Source organism: Rutilus rutilus, assembly GCF_951802725.1.
Source record: "Rutilus rutilus genome assembly, chromosome: 13".
NCBI classification, from domain to species: Eukaryota; Metazoa; Chordata; class Actinopteri; order Cypriniformes; family Leuciscidae; genus Rutilus; species Rutilus rutilus.
Window position 1 is genome coordinate 1363627 of NC_140218.1, and position 16960 is coordinate 1380586.

The following is a 16960-nucleotide window of genomic DNA, read 5'->3' on the forward strand; positions in this document are numbered from 1 at the left end:
CAGCGTCAGGGCAGCTGGAGGAACATGTGAGGAACCAGTGTGTGTGTGTGTGTGTGTGTGTGTGTGTGTGTGTGTCTGTCTGGTGTAGCATCAGGGCAGCTGGAGGAACATGTGAGGAACCAGTGTGTGTGTGTGTGTGTGTGTGTGTGTGTGTGTGTGTGTGTCTGGTGCAGCGTCAGGGCAGCTAGAGGAACATGTGAGGAACCAGCGTGTGTGTGTGTGTGTGTGTGTGTGTGTGTGTCTGGTGCAGCGTCAGGGCAGCTGGAGGAACATGTGAGGAACCAGTGTGTGTGTGTGTGTGTGTGTCTGGTGTAGCGTCAGGGCAGCTGGAGGAACATGTGAGGAACCAGTGTGTGTGTGTGTGTGTGTGTGTGTGTGTGTGTGTGTGTGGTGCAGCGTCAGGGTAGCTGGAGGAACATGTGAGGAACCAGTGTGTGTGTGTGTGTGTGTGTGTGTGTGTGTGTGTGTGTGTGTGTGTGTGTGTGTGTCTGGTGCAGCGTCAGGGCAGCTGGAGGAACATGTGAGGAACCAGTGTGTGTGTGTGTGTGTGTGTGTGTGTGTGTGTGTGTGTGTGTGTGTGTGTGTGTGTGCCTCTGGTGCAGCGTCAGGGCAGCTGGAGGAACCAGTGTGTGTGTGTGTGTGTGTGCCTCTGGTGCAGCGTCAGGGCAGCTGGAGGAACCAGTGTGTGTGTGTGTGTGTGTGTGTGTGTGCCTCTGGTGCAGCGTCAGGGCAGCTGGAGGAACCAGTGTGTGTGTGTGTTTGTTTGTGTCAGTTTTGCTGATGTGTGTTAATGAGTGTGTTCTGGTGTGTGTGTGTGTGTGTTTGTGTCAGTTTTGCTGATGTGTGTTAATGAGTGTGTTCTCCTGATGTGTGTGTGTGTGTGTGTGTGTGTGTGTCTGTCTCTGGTGCAGCGTCAGGGCAGCTGGAGGAACCAGTGTGTGTGTGTTTGTGTCAGTTTTGCTGATGTTTGTTAATGAGTGTGTTCTAATGTGTGTGTGTGTGTGTTTGTGTCAGTTCCGCTGATGTGTGTTAATGAGTGTGTTCTAATGTGTGTGTGTGTGTGTGTGTTTGTGTCAGTTCTGCTGATGTGTGTTAATGAGTGTGTTCTGATGTGTGTGTGTTTGTTTGTGTCAGTTCTGCTGATGTGTGTTAATGAGTGTGTTCTAATGTGTGTGTGTGTGTTTGTGTCAGTTCTGCTGATGTGTGTTAATGAGTGTGTTCTAATGTGTGTGTGTGTGTGTTTGTGTCAGTTCTGCTGATGTGTGTTAATGAGTGTGTTCTCCTGATGTGTGTGTGTGTGTGTGTTTGTGTCAGTTTTGCTGATGTGTGTTAACGAGCGTGTTCTCCTGATGTGTGTGTGTGTGCTGCAGTGTGAAGCCCTTGTATCTGAACAGCGGCGCCTACAGCTTCACCGCGTTCGGGGGAGTTCCTGCCATGCAGCTTCATTTCAACGAGGTACAGTCTATTAAAGTTGGTCAGATTTGGTTATTCTGGTTTAGATGATTGTCCAGAGCCGCTGAAGAGTCACGTGACACCGTTACTTCTCCTGTTCACCTGTTTCTTGAGCATCAAATCATCACCACAGAACGTCTCGAGTCACACGGGTTTATCTGTGCAATAGCCAACAATACAGTGTATGGGTCAAAATTATGCCAAAAATCATTAGGATATTAAGTAAAGATCATGTTCCATGAAGATAATTTGTAAATTTCCTACTGTAAATATATAAAAAAATATATTTGTGTGAGTGAGTGCAGCACAATCTCCAACATAAATGAACAACTTTAAAGGAGATTTTCTCAATGTTGGATTGTTTTGCTCTCTCAGATTCCAGACGTTCAAATTTTGTCCTCTCCTAACAAACCACACATCACTGGAAAGATTTCAGATGATGTATAAATCTCAATTTCAAGAAATTGCCCCTTAGACTGGTTTTGTGGTCCAGGGTCTCATATTAGAGTGATTTCTGAAGGATCATGTGACACTGAAGACTGGAGTAATGATGCTGAAAATTCAGCTTTGATCACAGGAATAAATTACACTTTACTGTATATTCACATAGAAAACAGATGATTTACATTAGAATAATATTTCACTGTTTTTACTGTATTTTTGATCAGATAAATGCAGCTTTGGGGAGCAGAAGAGACGTAACCCTTGTGCATCGATAAAACAAAGTTCTCTTACGAGAGTTCTCTCGTACTGCGTTTTATCAAAACGCTACGGGAAAAGTCTCTTTTCACGATACACTGAAGCAAAAATTATCCTTTAATTTTCATATATGTAAAACGCGTTGCGGCAGCAGCAGACAGCTGAAGCAAGACGGCTTGTCCGCTCATTGGCTGCTCTGCGGCAACTGCATAAGCCTATCGAGCGCGGGCTGATGCAACATCAGACCAATGAGGGCGTTTCGCGCTCCCCTCGCCACTTCCCGCCGAGACGGGCGTGGCTTACCTCTATAAAAGAAGCTCGAGAAGGCTGATTCACTTGATTTTAATCTCTTCAGCGAAGCGCACGCATCGCATCGCTGGATCACGGAAGCAGCGTCGTTTGAAGCAAGCACTTCAGCGGGACGAGCCCTCGAAGCCGCTGGCCAACGCCGCCTTCTACAGCCGTACCTGCTGCGCTTTCCGACGCCCATATCCTTTACTGTGCTCTGTTTTGTGTGTGTGTGTAGTGTTCTCGTAGCACTCACCCCCTAAAAGAGCGGCGTCTTTCTAACGATGCCTAAATCCTGCGGCTCGTGCAGAGCCCCACTCGCCGAGGGAGACGACCACGTCATCTGTGTTTCCTGCCTCGGTGAGGACCATGCAGCGCTCGCGCTCGCTGACGGCGGCTGCCCTCACTGCGAGCTTCTGCCTATGGTGGCTCTGAGGACCCGCCTGGCATCCTTTTCGAAGCCTGCATTCTCCGCCGCGATGCCGCGCCGTAAGAAGCGCCGCTCGCAGCGGGTCCCGGAACCCTCTCCAGCCCGACCAAGCTCGCCGGTTCACCCGCCAGCTTCACCGGCCTCGTCCGCTTCACCCGCCAGCTTCACCGGCCTCGCCCGCTTCACTTCCTGATGCTCAGCGCCCGCAGTCTGCCGCCGCTTCATCAGAGGAAGTTGTTTCAGAGGCCGCGTCGGGGGAAAAGGATTCCTGTTCTCTCCTGGCTTCAGGCAGCGAGGATTGGGCGAGCTCTGAGGATCTCGCGCCTCCTGCCCCGAAGCCCTCAAAGAGAGCCAACATTGAGACGGAGCTCATGCGAGTACTCGCTTTGGCCGCGACGAGCCTCGGCCTCGAGTGGTCTGCACCGGAGCCCCCCTCTCGCACCCGGCTTGATGGTAGCTTCCTCCCTGGTGAGCGCGCTTCTCCGGAATCTAAGCCCGCTCCTTTTCTTCCTGAGTTACATGAAGAAGTTGCGAAGGCCTGGAACGCGCCCTACTCTGCACGAACGCGCTCATCTGTTTCGCCTGCGTTCTCCTCACTGGACAAGGCGAATGACCGAGGCTACCTCTCTATGCCGCCGGTGGAATAGGCTATAGCGACCCATCTGTGCCCGCCCTCTGCTGGACGGCGGACTAAACCGGTGTTGCCTTCAAAAGCCTGCCGCATGACGTCGACGCTGCTCGCGCGAATATTCTCTGCCGCCGGGCAAGCCGCGTCAGCGCTGCACACCATGGCTACATTACAGATTTTCCAGGGTGATCTCCTCCGTAAATGGGACGAGGTTGGGCCTGATGCTGTCTGCATTGCGGATTTGAGGAGTGCTTCGGACCTCACGCTCCGAGCCACCAAGGCTGCCGCACAAGCCATGGGACGCTGTATGGCTTCCGCCACTGTCGCTGAGAGGCACTTATGGCTGACGCTCACGGAGATGGCCGATTCCGAGCGCACCGCGTTTCTCGACGCCCCGCTGTCTCCCGCTGGCCTCTTTGGTTCTTCTCTCTCCGAGTTCGTAGAGAGATTTACTGAAGCCCAGAAAGCGTCCCAAGCCTTCAAGCACTTCCTACCGAAGCGCTCTGGTTCCGCGACGAGTCGTGATAAACGGACCCCGCGAACCGGATTGCGGTGAAACCAGAGGTGCCGAAGAAGTCCTAGCCCGCCTAGGAAAGCGCAGGTGTGTGAGTCCCGTTGCGGCCGGCCTCCCACCCAAGCGCCTCGCTGTTTCAGCCCCAAGTTTCGCGGCTGTTCCAGCGTTTTCTGCAAAGCGCAAGCCTGTACAAGTGCCCGCTTGCCTGCACTCAAAAGCCGTTTTTACGGCTACCCAGATATATCCCGAAAAGAGTGTGATTTCTGGTGTCCCGGCCACGGCCGATGGTGCTATAAATGTAGTGTCGATGCCCACTCCTCAGTGCACATCCCTACACACAAGCACAGCATCGCATGGCGAACAGAGCGCGCTCTGTATCCGGCCCTTAGCCAACCATGCAGATGCATGGGCAGCGCTTCCAGGGGTTTCGGATTGGGTCTTAGGCATTATAAAGAGAGGCTTCTCGCTACAGTTTCATCGACGCCCTCCGCGCTTCACAGCGCGCGTCGAAACTTCGGTACCGCTGAAGGTAGTACCTCAAAGAGTTGCAGCTCAAAGCTGGAGTAGCCTGCAGTTGAAGATTGTTGACAGCAAAAAGTAGATTTAAAAATGGATGTCAATCCTCCACCTTTACCGGTAATACGAGGGGAGTTGAAGTAGTTGCATCCAGGGGGTAGAAGCTCCGATAAAGGAGCAAGATCACCTTCACGGAGCCAGGTTTCCGTCAGGAACATAAAATCCAAATTACGTGCGATAAAGAGATCGTTCAGTAAAAACGTTTTGTTTGTGACAGATCTCACATTCAGCAGAGCCAGATTTAAAGTAACAGTGTCAGATGCAGACAGGACATGCTTCAGGGAGCGGAGGTTCCGACGATCCACACCTCTTCTCCTAGTCGGTACACGCCAGCTGGCAGGGGGGAGCACCAGCCGATCGGGGTCCACCGAGCGGCCGACACCGCCTAAGCCACCAGCGTCAGGGAACACCGGCCGGATCCATCGGTCCCTGAACACCCCCGAGTGCAGAACAGCATCGTCCAACAGATACAGCTCGGTCCAGCGACCAAGCCCACGAATAGTCCTCAGAATAGCCTCGAACCTTACCCGGACACCTCCGCGTTTACCACGTCTTCTGCGCCGTCTCTTAGAAGCATGATAGAGAGGAGGGCGCCTCAGGAAGGCCGGAATTTCCTCGAGGCATGGAGGTGGAGGTGAGCTTTTCAGCAGGTCAGGTTTAATCTGATTGCAGAAGACTCCAATCTCAAGCAGAGTTTGGCGATCATAGGTGAGAAACGATAGTACGCCTTGGCAACATAGGTAAAATAATAATAATAAATATAAAACAAAGACAGTGTGGAGTGACAGACGGCCAGCCAAACATCTCGGCGCCATCTTGCCTCCTGCTCACAACCAGCAAATGCTCACAACCAGCAAAATTCTCGCGCATATTCGCCGGGAAGACTGGTTCATGTCGATAGATCTGAAGGACGCGTACTTTCAAATACAGATAGCGTCACATCACAGGCGATTCTTGAGATTCGCCTTCGAGGGTCAGACATACCAGTATACAGTCCTGCCTTTCGGCTTGTCCCTGGCACCTCGTACATTTACGAAATGCATGGACGCAGCGCTCGCTCCTCAGACTCAGAGGCATGCGAGTGCTGAACTATTTGGACGACTGGTTGATCCTAGCCCAATCACGATCTCAGCTCATAGAGCACAGAGCCATTTTACTCGATCACCTCGAGAATCTTGGTATCACGGTCAATTGGGCGAAGAGTTCACTGAACCCCAGTCAAACGATTCCGTTTCTGGGTATAGTTCTGGACTCACAGTCTATGACAGCGCGGCTGTCGCCACAGCGCGTGCTGAACATTCAGCGCGTGGCGAAGTCTTTCCGCCGCGGCGCTTCCACCCCGCTCAGGAAAATTCAAAGGATGCTGGGTCTCATGGCCTCAGCATCGTCAGTTCTCCGGCTGGGCTTGCTCCGCATGCGCCCGCTGCAGTTCTGGTTGAAAGCGCGGGTACCGCGCAGAGCGTGGATGTCCGGTCATTTACGCCTCAGGGTCGATCGGGACTGTGTCACAGCCCTGGTGCCTTGGATGGCGAACGACTGGTACCAATCAGGTGTAAGCCTGGGGACTTCCTCGAGGGTGAGGATGGTGTCTACGGACGCATCCACCTCGGGATGGGGAGCGCTGCTCGAGGGCAGACCGTTCTTCGGCCTATGGTCGGAACGAGAAAAGCTCCAACACATAAACTGCCTAGAAATGCTGGCAGTGCACAACGCGCTGACGCGTTTTTGTCCCCACATCAAGGGCCAACACGTCATAGTCCGTTCGGACAACATGGCAGTGGTGTCCTACATAAATCGCCAGGGCGGTCTGAATTCCATATCCCTGTACAGGCTGGCGAAACGCCTCCTACTATGGGCTCAGCACAACTTATGCTCGCTGAGAGCAGTACATGTGCCCGGGCTTCTGAATGTGGGCCCGGACAGACTGTCCAGGAACAACGTTCCTACAGGCGAATGGTCTCTACACCCACAAACAGTCCGGCTGTTGTGGGAGAGATTTGGCAAAGCGGAGGTGGACCTATTCGCGTCCCACGAAAACGCTCACTGCCCCGCATTCTTTTCAAAGACCGACAGCGCGCTGTCCCAAAGGTGGCCGCGCTGCCCGCTATACGCTTTTCCCCCCGTCTCCCTCCTGCCACAGGTGTTGGAACGGGTCAGGAGAGCAAAATGCCCAGTGCTGCTTGTAGCACCGTTCTGGAAGAATCAGGCATGGTTCCCAGTTCTGATGCAGTTAGCAGACATCGCTCCATGGCCAGTGCCGTTGAGGAGAGATCTCCTCTAGCAGGCCAGGGGCTCGATCTGGCACCCACACCCGGAACTGTGGTCCCTTCATGTGTGGGCGCTCAACGGATACCCGTTGGTCTCGCAGAGGGAGTCAGGAATACCATCACGGAGGCTAGAGCGCCGTCGACCAGGCGGCTCTACGCTTCAAAGTGGTCGGTTTTCTCTGGCTGGTGTACAGCTCGGAGCCTTTCACCCCTCGAATGTGAGGTAGCGGAGGTTCTCTCCTTCCTACAAGAGCTGTTGGATAAGGGCAGATCCCCTTCCACGCTCTAAGTGTATGTGGCGGCTATTTCAGCGTTCTCCGGTTCAACGCTGGGTCAGTCACTGGGAAGGAATGATTTAGTCATCCGCTTCCTCAGGGGAGCTAGGAGACTGAATCCACCCAGACCTCCTTCAGTCCCTATGTGGGACCTTTCTACGGTCCTGGCGGCCATGAAAGGTGCCCCTTTCGAGCCTATCCAATCAATCAGCCTCAAACATTTGTCTTTTAAAACAGTGTTCTTGATGGCTCTCGCTTCAGTGAAGCGCATAGGCGATCTGCACGCGCTCTCCGTGAGCCCGACGTGCTTGGAGTTTGGTCCTAATGACTCTAAAGTCATACTCAAACCTAAGCACGGCTATGTGCCTAAATCCCTCAACACGCCTTTTCGGGCTCAGGTCATTTCCCTGGCTGCCCTGCCGGCGTCGAGCGAGGAAGGGGACTCGAGTTTTCTTTGCCCTGTAAGGGCTTTAAGAACTTATATGTCCCGCTCTGCTGCCTTCAGACAGACAGAGCAGCTCTTTGTCTCGTTCAGCGGACGTTCCAAAGGAACGGCTGTTTCGAAACAGAGTCTATCCAGATGGATAGTTGACGCCATAGCGCTGGCTTATACTGCCAAGGGCATTCAATGCCCGTTGGGAGTCAGAGCGCACTCTACGAGAGGCGTTGCCTCCTCGTGGGCTTGGTCCAGCGGGATTTCCTTACAGGATATATGTACGGCGGCAGGCTGGGCCTCTCCGTCTACATTTATCAGGTTTTATAACCTAGAAGTTCCCGCCTTACAGGCTAAGCTTTTGTCGGTGTAATCTTATTTACAGGCGCAATGCGCTACCGACTAAAAACTGGGCAGAACTGTGTAAGACCCACGTTTTCCCACATTAGTGCAGGCTCCCTACCCTGGCTATGTGATGTCATATTCGTGTCTGTGGACATGTCTATATGAGGACGGAGGAAACCCCTCCTGTCTTTAGACTCTCCCTGTGAGGTCATGTTAAGTCTGCGGACGCTACAATATAGGGAATTAAGGCTCCCCCCCCTTATTCCCTGACTCTGTGTGAGTCTATCTGGTGGTTATGCACTGTATGCCTGAAATAGCTTCCGGTGATCAGTGTTTTTATCCCAGCGCGCACGGCGTTTTGCAAGGGGTTCCCGTAGCGTTTTGATAAAACGCAGTACGAGAGAACTCTCGTAAGAGAACGTACTCGGTTACTAACGTAACCTCGGTTCTCTCTAGAAGAGGGAACGAGTACTGCGTTCCCTTGCCGTGCGTTTGGTTCACTCTGGTTCGCTTCGGCGATCAAAATCAAGTGAATCAGCCTTCTCGAGCTTCTTTTATAGAGGTAAGCCACACCAGTCTCGGCGGGAAGTGGCGAGGAGGGCGCGAAGCGCCCTCATTGGTCTGATGTTGCATCAGCCCACGCTCGATAGGCTTATGCAGTTGCCGCAGAGCAGCCAATGAGCGGACAAGCCGTCTTGCTTCAGCTGTCTGCTGCTGCCGCAACGCGTTTTACATATATGAAAATTAAAGGATAATTTTTGCTTCAGTGTATCGTGAAAAGAGACTTTTCCCGTAGCGTTTTGATAAAACGCAGTACTCGTTCCCTCTTCTAGAGAGAACCGAGGTTACGTTAGTAACCGAGTACGTTTCACACAGGTCCATAGAGGACAAAAATGTCCGAGTCAGAAAGCTTGGGAGCACAGACTTAAGTTTGGCCTCATTTTAAAGAAGATTGGCAGATTATTGTTGAAGTAAAAAAGTTTAAAAAAGTAAAACCACATTTTTTTTTTTATAGGTTTAAGTTTATGAAAATGATTAATGAACATTATTTTATATAAAATTTATATTTTATGAAACATACTGAACTCTAAAACTGCTAGAAAATCAATGCCATAAATCTAAACAAGTCGTGTTCCAATTTTGAGGCTTTTCTCTCAAATATTACAAGCACACACACATTTTATTTCTATTACACACATACAAACCACTCTCCGACATCCATACCAACACACACACACAATTATAGCTGCATCATTTATCCAATTGATGTGATCCAATTTAATATACAGAAGCAGAAAACAGGAATAACGCGATTATATGCTTAACAGGCCAAACTTTTTTTTTATTTTGAAGACAGAATAAAAGCCTCTTAACAAAGATTGCATCATTTTATAGTAATGGTGACATATTATGCCCCTTTTCACAAGATGTAATATAAATCTGTGGTTTCCTCAGAATGTGTTTGTGAAATTTCAGCTCAAAATAACATTTATTATAGTTTGTCAAATTTTTGGGTGTGAGCAAAAACTTGCCGTTTTTGTGTGTGTCCCTTTAAATGCAAATGAGCGTTTAGCCCCGCCTCCATTCAGAAGAGGGCGGAGCCTTTACCGGCAATAGATCTGGTAAGTCCCGCCCCTTCCGCTAATCCCCCTGGACCTCAAAGTTGAAAAACCGTCAATGCAAGTGAATGGGAGAAAATAATTATTTTCTGGTCCCGTTTGAATTTTGCCATGAATATATGTATGCCGTGAACATATGTTGTCTGTGAATTTTTTATAGAACTTTTCGTGTAAAGAATGCTACAATTTAGCGGGTAGAAGTTTGATACGGTTAGACTTTGTGTGAAAGCACTTTGTGGACTACAACTCTTCGCTGCTTTCGACGCGTTTGAAACGTCACCACCACTAGCACACGGCTCTAGCTCACGGATCCCGCTAAACATGACTGTGTCTTTGGTGCACTTCACCGCATTCTTTCAGGGAGAGGACAAAATCGTTGAGGTTGGTGAAAACCACGGGTAAGTCAACTTTATGGGGTGACGTCACATAGGCGACATGTAGTCTTTCTCGTTATGTCTTTTCCACAACTGCTAGCCGACGAATCATACCATATACTGTCAAACTTGTAACATGAAAGATTATATAAAAAATTCACAGACAACATATGTTCACATTCATGGCACAATTCAAACGGGACCAGAAAATAATTATTTTCTCCCATTCACTTGCATTGACGGTTTTTCAACTTTGAGGTCCAGCGGGGTTTTACGGAAGGGGCGGGACTTACCAGCTCTATAACAGAACAGGCCAATCTCACTCATCCAGAATCCCAGAATCACCAGTAGCGAGTGCAGCCTTACGGAGAGACTCAGGAAGAGTTTCTGAATGTTAGTGGAGACATTTGTGTAGTTGTTGTGGAGTTACATTGATCATCTCATCATCATGTTGAACTTCTCCACAAGTGTCCACAGTTCCTGAGGTGTTTATAAGACAGCGGTGACATGTTCTGGTCAATAGTGTTCAGTGCTCGTCTGTGCTCAACCACAGAGCAGTTTCAGGCTTTGCTGGATCTTTATCATTGCGTTAGAACTGGTCTCTGTCGGGGCTTGTGGAACCAAATGTCGGCTGGTGTGTGTAAACGTGCAGATTAAGGGCCGCTAATATTATAATAAGATCCTCTTCATACGTCAGAAGGAGAGCGAAATCTGATCGGCTTATTTTTGGTCATTTTGAAAGGCTCACCAGAACACAGTTACTGGGTTTCACTTTACATGTTTTCTGTGTTGGTAGAAGCACTGATTACAGCACTGACACACGGAGAAAGTCAGATTTGGGATTAAAAATTGCAGTTTTAATGGGTTTCAATGGGGACATATTTGTCTTTAAGGTCCTTAGTGGAACTATTGTGTGTTACTAGTGTAAAATATATTTATTAAAGGAAATGGGGGTGAAATAATAAAATTCTTGAAGATCATTCTGATATCGATGCTAGCATTGATCCTCATAGCATGCTGGTGTCCTGAACATGAGTGGTGTGTGTGTGTGTGTGTGTGTGTGTTCAGGACGCGCGCTCGTACCCGTTCGTGAACACTCATCTGGACAGCGTGGGGCGTCTGCAGGAGCTTCTTCAGGGTCGTCTGGGTTCAGTGGGTCGAGCCGTCGCTGAGCTCGTGGGTCTGATGGCGCTGAAACTTTCCCACGATCACATTCTCCCGCTGGACGTCACGTGTTACAGCAGCTCCGCTCAGCAGCTCAGCGCTACGCTAAACCAGCACGCCGCGCAGCTACAGGTGCACACACACACCTTCAGAGGAACACACTACACAAAGATGACGCAACAAACACTCACTAAATCACAAACACACGGACGTACGTCACTGAAACCTTTAGAAGCTTCTTTACGCCACTACACACTTTAAAAAAAATGTAATTGCATCTTTTTATCTCATACAGTAATTCAGATATTATTTTTCAGAGTCTAAGTCTATAAACCTGCAATTCTGACTTTTTTTTAATTCCGAGTTTATATTTCTTAATTCTACAACAATTCTACAAATTCTAAGAAAAAAAGTCAGAATTGTGAGAGAAAAGTCTCTACATTATTTTTTTAATTAAGTGGCAGAAACAAGCTCTCATAGATAAAATGGAGAAGAAACTAAATTATGTTTGTCTTATGTCTCATAATGTCCTTTTACTGGTTTTACCATAAATTATATTGTAATTCACAGTTGAAAAACATGAATTTTACGGTAAAATTTCAGTTTTCACCCTGAATGTTAAAGGTTTCTTACAGTTTTTCTGATTACAGCATTTTTACAGTATTTTTCAAATATTACACACATTTTTACAGTGAGCACACATCACAGACTTGTATTGTTCCTATGTGACGTGTAACCCTGATGCTGAAGTGAGCGTGCGCTGAGAGAGCTTGAGTGTTTCAGCTGATGTGTGTCTGCAGTCTCGAGGTTTGTCTGCGCAGTGGGTCTTCAGCGCTCGAGGGGACTTCAGCAGAGCGGCCAGGAACCTGCACGAGGCCATCCAGAACAGCGACGTCCAGGACGAGAGACTGGCCAGACTCTACAACATGCGCATCATGAGGGTGAGCGCACTGAAAAACAAGCGTTTACTCATGAGACCCAGAAAAAAAGATGTTTTGTGAATTTAGTATTAATTATTATTTTTTATTTTTTATAATATTTTATTCATATGTTATGCTATGTCCTATCCTATGTAGAGGACATCAGGACTCAATTTTAAAAAAAATGTTATTTAAAAAAAAAAAATCAATTTTTAGTTTTCAGGATTTAAATACCAAACTTTGTATAAAGATGATTCTCAACTATGTTATGAAAGATATAACAAAATGATTTGATATACCATTTTGCTTTATGCAATAAATGTGTGTGTTAAATGGCCACAAGTGGGTTTTCCCATTTTATACAATGTATCTATACATTGAATCTAATTTGCATTACTAATGTGTTCTTAGGGCAACATGTAATGAAAAAAGAAGCGTAATAATGGGAGTAGTAATTGGCAAGATTTTCATAATAATATCTAATATTTCATAGGAATATTGAAATATAATTTCTTTCCTTATTCACTTCTTGTGTCTCCCAAAATGCCTGTTAAACATGATGTAAGTCCTGGTGTCCTCTGCAGTGGACATGTATGAAATCAGTGTTTAGTTTCGTTAACAGAAAGTCATATTTTGATATGAAACCCCATAACATTTTCCTGAGATGTTTATGAGATCCAATTTAAAATTGTGTCCGATTTAAATGATAATTACAAAATATTATCATATGTCCATTAAGAGTGTTAAATGTGATTACTAAATGAATGTCAGTCATTTTTAAAGTCCAACGTGAGGTAGTTTTCATTGTGAAACTTCCAAACGTTTGGTATCTCTGAGAAGCCCTGATGTGCTCTTTACACGACACCCATGATGTGTCACGTGACATGTATGATGTCAGAGAAATTCACTAAAATATAATGAATAAAAAATGCTTTTCTTACTTAGTGTTTTTGTCTTGTTTCCAGTCCAAATATCTAAAAACTCTTAAATCAAGATGCATTTACTAGATGAGTAACATGCTATAAGATATTATGTCCTGTTTTCTGGGGGAATTAATCAAAATGAAGTGAGTTGATGCTTAAAAAAGCAAAATGATCTGCCAATGGGGTCAGAAATGTAATCTTAATTCACACAGAAACAACATTATTTTTCTGACCCCATTGGCAGATCATTCTGCTTGTTTTAAGCAAAAACTCGCTTCATTTTTATTTATTTCCCCAGAAAACAGGACATAATATCTTATGGCATTTTACTACTTTAGTGAATGCATCTTGATTTAAGAAATGTTTGATATTTGGACTGGAAACAAGACAAAAACACTAAGTAAGAAAAGTGCAAAAGTCCTGGGTCCCAGGAGTCATTCCGAGTTAGATGTGGACTCAAAACACGTGTTTATTGCACACAGGTGGAATACTACTTCCTGTCGCAGTACGTCTCTGTGGTGGAGACGCCGTTCCGTCACGTGTTTCACGGGCGTGGCGATCACACTCTGAGCGCGCTGGCGGATCACCTCTCGCTGCTGCGCTCGGACCCGCAGATGTTCGACGAGGCCCGTTTCCGCCGCCAGCTAGCGCTCTTCACCTGGACGCTACAGGGCGCCGCTAACGCGCTTAGCGGAGACGTCTGGAACATAGACAACCCTCTCTAGAGCTCCACATGAGCGTTAGCGTTTGCATTTATTTATCCAGCCGACCCAGAACAGTCACTCTAATTTCAGGGATATTCTACAACGCTTAATGTGGCTTAAAGGTGACATTAAAAAAACAGCAATAGCTTAAAATATCTTGAATGTAACTCGACAGCCTCATTTAGTATACGCGGTTCTATGAATATGCAAATGAGCCCCGCCTCCACTCACTCACTCACTCAGAGATCCACTGGTTGACGATCACACGTTGATCTGATTGGTTACAAGGTAGTTTGTGACGTCAGAAACACCAGCGATTTCAAAGCGTGTTTTTGAGACTGTCTTTGGTTCACTGCAGTTTTAAGGAGGAAATACTCAGCAATGGTGTCGACTTATGAATTTACACATGATTTGTCCTATAAAGCTTATTAAAAACACCACATAGACACATAAACAACATTGAAAGCTGGATCTTCACCACAGGGGGACTTTAAGTTTATGATCATTTTAAGATATGTATATGAATTAGCTTACGCAAATATTTTAATTTGAGAGCAATTGAAATGAGTTCAAAATAAAAATATGCTAACTGTATATATCTTAACTTAACTTGATGTAACTGATTACCTCAATTTTTTTTGAGTTTTGCCAATTTATTTGGGTTTACAGTGTAGCAATGCAAGTGGAAAGATAATAATCTTACGTTATGCGTTTTCTCCCCCTTAGAAACAGGCTGAATGTACCAGGACACAAGAACAAATTTAGTTTAATATAAACTACATATTAACAGACAAGAGCCCAGAATATGAACACAAAGCGCTAAAATGCATGTTAAGCAGTTTTTTCACAGGAATAAAAGACATTAATGCCTCATTACGGTGATATTAAGACCAAATTCGATAAATAGCTTATTAATAAAACATACAAAATACAAGCAAAGCACAAAGTTTCACGTTTAGCGTTTTAGAATATCCTGAATTTGATTGCATCGCTTCTGGTTCAGAGTGTATTTTCATATCTGCTCAACAACTGTGATTTACTGATATGTTATTTTCCGTCTCTTCTGGTGATCTTCTCAGTTATCTAAGCGACCACTGGATATCTCCTCGTAATTTACTTTGTTAATTAACAGTTATGATTGAGAAGAGACTATATTTTTATTACCGAGTGATAATGAGACTCTTATGAATGTGAGCGGTAATTATCGGGAGCACTGACTCTCATAATTATGACAGTCATACTGTCGTCCAATCAAAAAGCAGCATCTGCTTTCAATCAACTCTATGATGTCACATGACCCCGCCCTCGGGCTGTGACATCATTGTAGTCACGCCATGTCGTCATTACCGTAATTGTGATATTCCAACTTGTAAAAAGCATTCATGTCCTCATAGTTCTCTTAATTGCAACTTGTAAACTTCAACTTGTATCACATGACCGCTGTTGCCATAGGATCGGATAAATTGTCACGTGTTGTCATCTCGAAATTACGGTAATTACGACATGGAGTGAACACAGCATTACCTGTAGATCAGGTGCATCTCATGTTAAAATCTTCAGTCTGGATTGATGTGTTGAGCAACTGATCATCTGTCTGTCACCTACTGTACTGATCATTGATTAGATTCTGAAGGGATTTACAACAGATGCTGTATAGTGCATTTCAATAAACATGTTTTTTCTGTCTCTCAAATACCAGTTTTATTATTTTTTTCAAAAACATCTACAACATCTTCAAAGGAATACATGGTTGTGCCACTATTGCTGTAACTAACAGGCATATTTGTCCAAAACAAATGGACCAAACAGCAACTTTGAGAGAAGTTATAGTTTCTTAAAGTCTCAATTCTTAAAGTAGTCTCAACGTATTTTATAATGAACACAAAACCAGAGAGCAATCTGATGAAACGAGGCGCATGCGCAAACAACTCTGAGCAGCGCGGGAGTGCGCGCAGAGACAGAAGAGTTTCTGAGGTAAGACACGGTTACTTCATGACATTAAATGACTTTTATTTAGTCAAAACATGTCTAATTTGATTTTAAAATAGTCACGTTTTGAATAAAGAATTATGAAAATATGGTTTAACTCAAAATAAACGCAATTTGTCATGTAACAGCCGTTAACACAGGGTAATGGTGTGGTGAACTTCAATATTTTTCTTTGTGGCTCAAATACCAGTTTTATAGATTTTTTCAAACATATACAACATCATGATCAAAGGAACTGCATATTATGGATATATGGATAATAACAGCCATTTGCAGGTTTTACCTAAACGAACAGACCAGCTGCAACTCTGAAAGAAGTTGAGCTGTAAATTCCTGAAGTAATATCAGCGTATTTTAGTCAGAATAAACACAAAACAAGGACAGTCTGATGAAACGTTTTATTTACATTTTAAAAAAAAACCGTTGGAACGGGCGCACAAGGCGCATGCGCAAACAGCGCCTCGAGCACTCAAGGAGAGGGGTTTCTGAGGTAAGAAATATTTGCTTCACGCTTAATTAAACTAGTACGGTTATATAATCAAACAATGCCTAATTTAATCCTAAATCAATGACGTTTTAGATAAAGATCATTATTATGAAATAGCCGTTAGAATATCACTGTAGTGCCGTGTTTAATTTCTGACAGGAATGAAAGCGAGTGTGAGGGAAAAGTTCAGTTCGTTCAACGCGGTAGCCTAATTGTTGAGCTAAACTTTCATTTGACAAAATGTCTATAAAACAGCTTTGAAAGTTGTGAGTTTTGGAAATTAAATGTGATATTAGACCATTGTAGGCTACTGTGTGCGCCAATGTCCACAGAGTCGTTTTCATCCGCATAAAAATGAATATGACATATTCCCTGACTTACTATAAGGCCTATTAAAACGGTATATGCGAAAAATAGATTACATTGGAATTAATAACAAAACAAAAACAGAATGACAAAGTGAATATTAAATTATAATTTCAGGTTAGTCATGGTAATCTGTAATATATTTTAAAATAGGCCTACCTTGTAAAATTGTAGTTTATTTACACTTGACATTTTAGTTAGGCTATTTCCACTTTAATGTGGTTCTTTTTTCTGATCTGATTTAATCAGATTCATGAGGTGAGTATGAATTATTTCTTACAGTCTGTATTTACATGCGAGTTGAATATGAAATTACAATAATTTTCTTCTTTGACTCCAGGATCATGATCTTCTTCACGGTGGCCGTGTCATTCACGAAGTCTTCCTGTGAGAGCTCCGCCCATCATGATGTCATATCCTGTGGGAGAGACGAGAGGGATTCGATTTTGAGGTTGCAGCGCTATGTTAAGTGTTATTGTAATATTGTTACAGTAATATTTCAGTTAT

General features: G+C 45.4%; 2 protein-coding genes across 5 annotated transcripts in view; one reads left to right on the forward strand and one right to left on the reverse strand.

Moving 5' to 3' along the window:
* tfr2 (transferrin receptor 2) overlaps positions 1–15304 on the forward strand; it is a 39067-nt gene extending 23763 nt beyond the window's left edge. For both annotated transcript variants that reach the window (XM_084428528.1, XM_084428527.1), the window contains 4 exons: positions 1371–1455; positions 10969–11196; positions 11865–12005; positions 13390–15304. In XM_084428528.1, coding sequence (XP_084284654.1) covers positions 1371–1455; positions 10969–11196; positions 11865–12005; positions 13390–13632 — 697 coding nt within the window. In that variant the 3' untranslated portion in view covers positions 13633–15304. The remainder of the gene's footprint in view (positions 1–1370; positions 1456–10968; positions 11197–11864; positions 12006–13389) is intronic.
* A 439-nt stretch (positions 15305–15743) lies between these two features.
* The window catches only part of LOC311302580 (uncharacterized protein), a 7637-nt gene continuing 6420 nt past the window's right edge, over positions 15744–16960 (reverse strand). For 2 of the 3 annotated variants that reach the window (XM_084428573.1, XM_084428574.1), the window contains one exon: positions 15744–16960. This exon is cut by the window's right edge and continues 551 nt beyond it. Coding sequence is in view for 1 of the 3 variants with exons in the window: in XM_084428575.1 (XP_084284701.1) it covers positions 16857–16871 (15 nt within the window). In the remaining 2 variants the exon portion in view is untranslated. The other variant, XM_084428575.1, reaches the window with a different exon arrangement.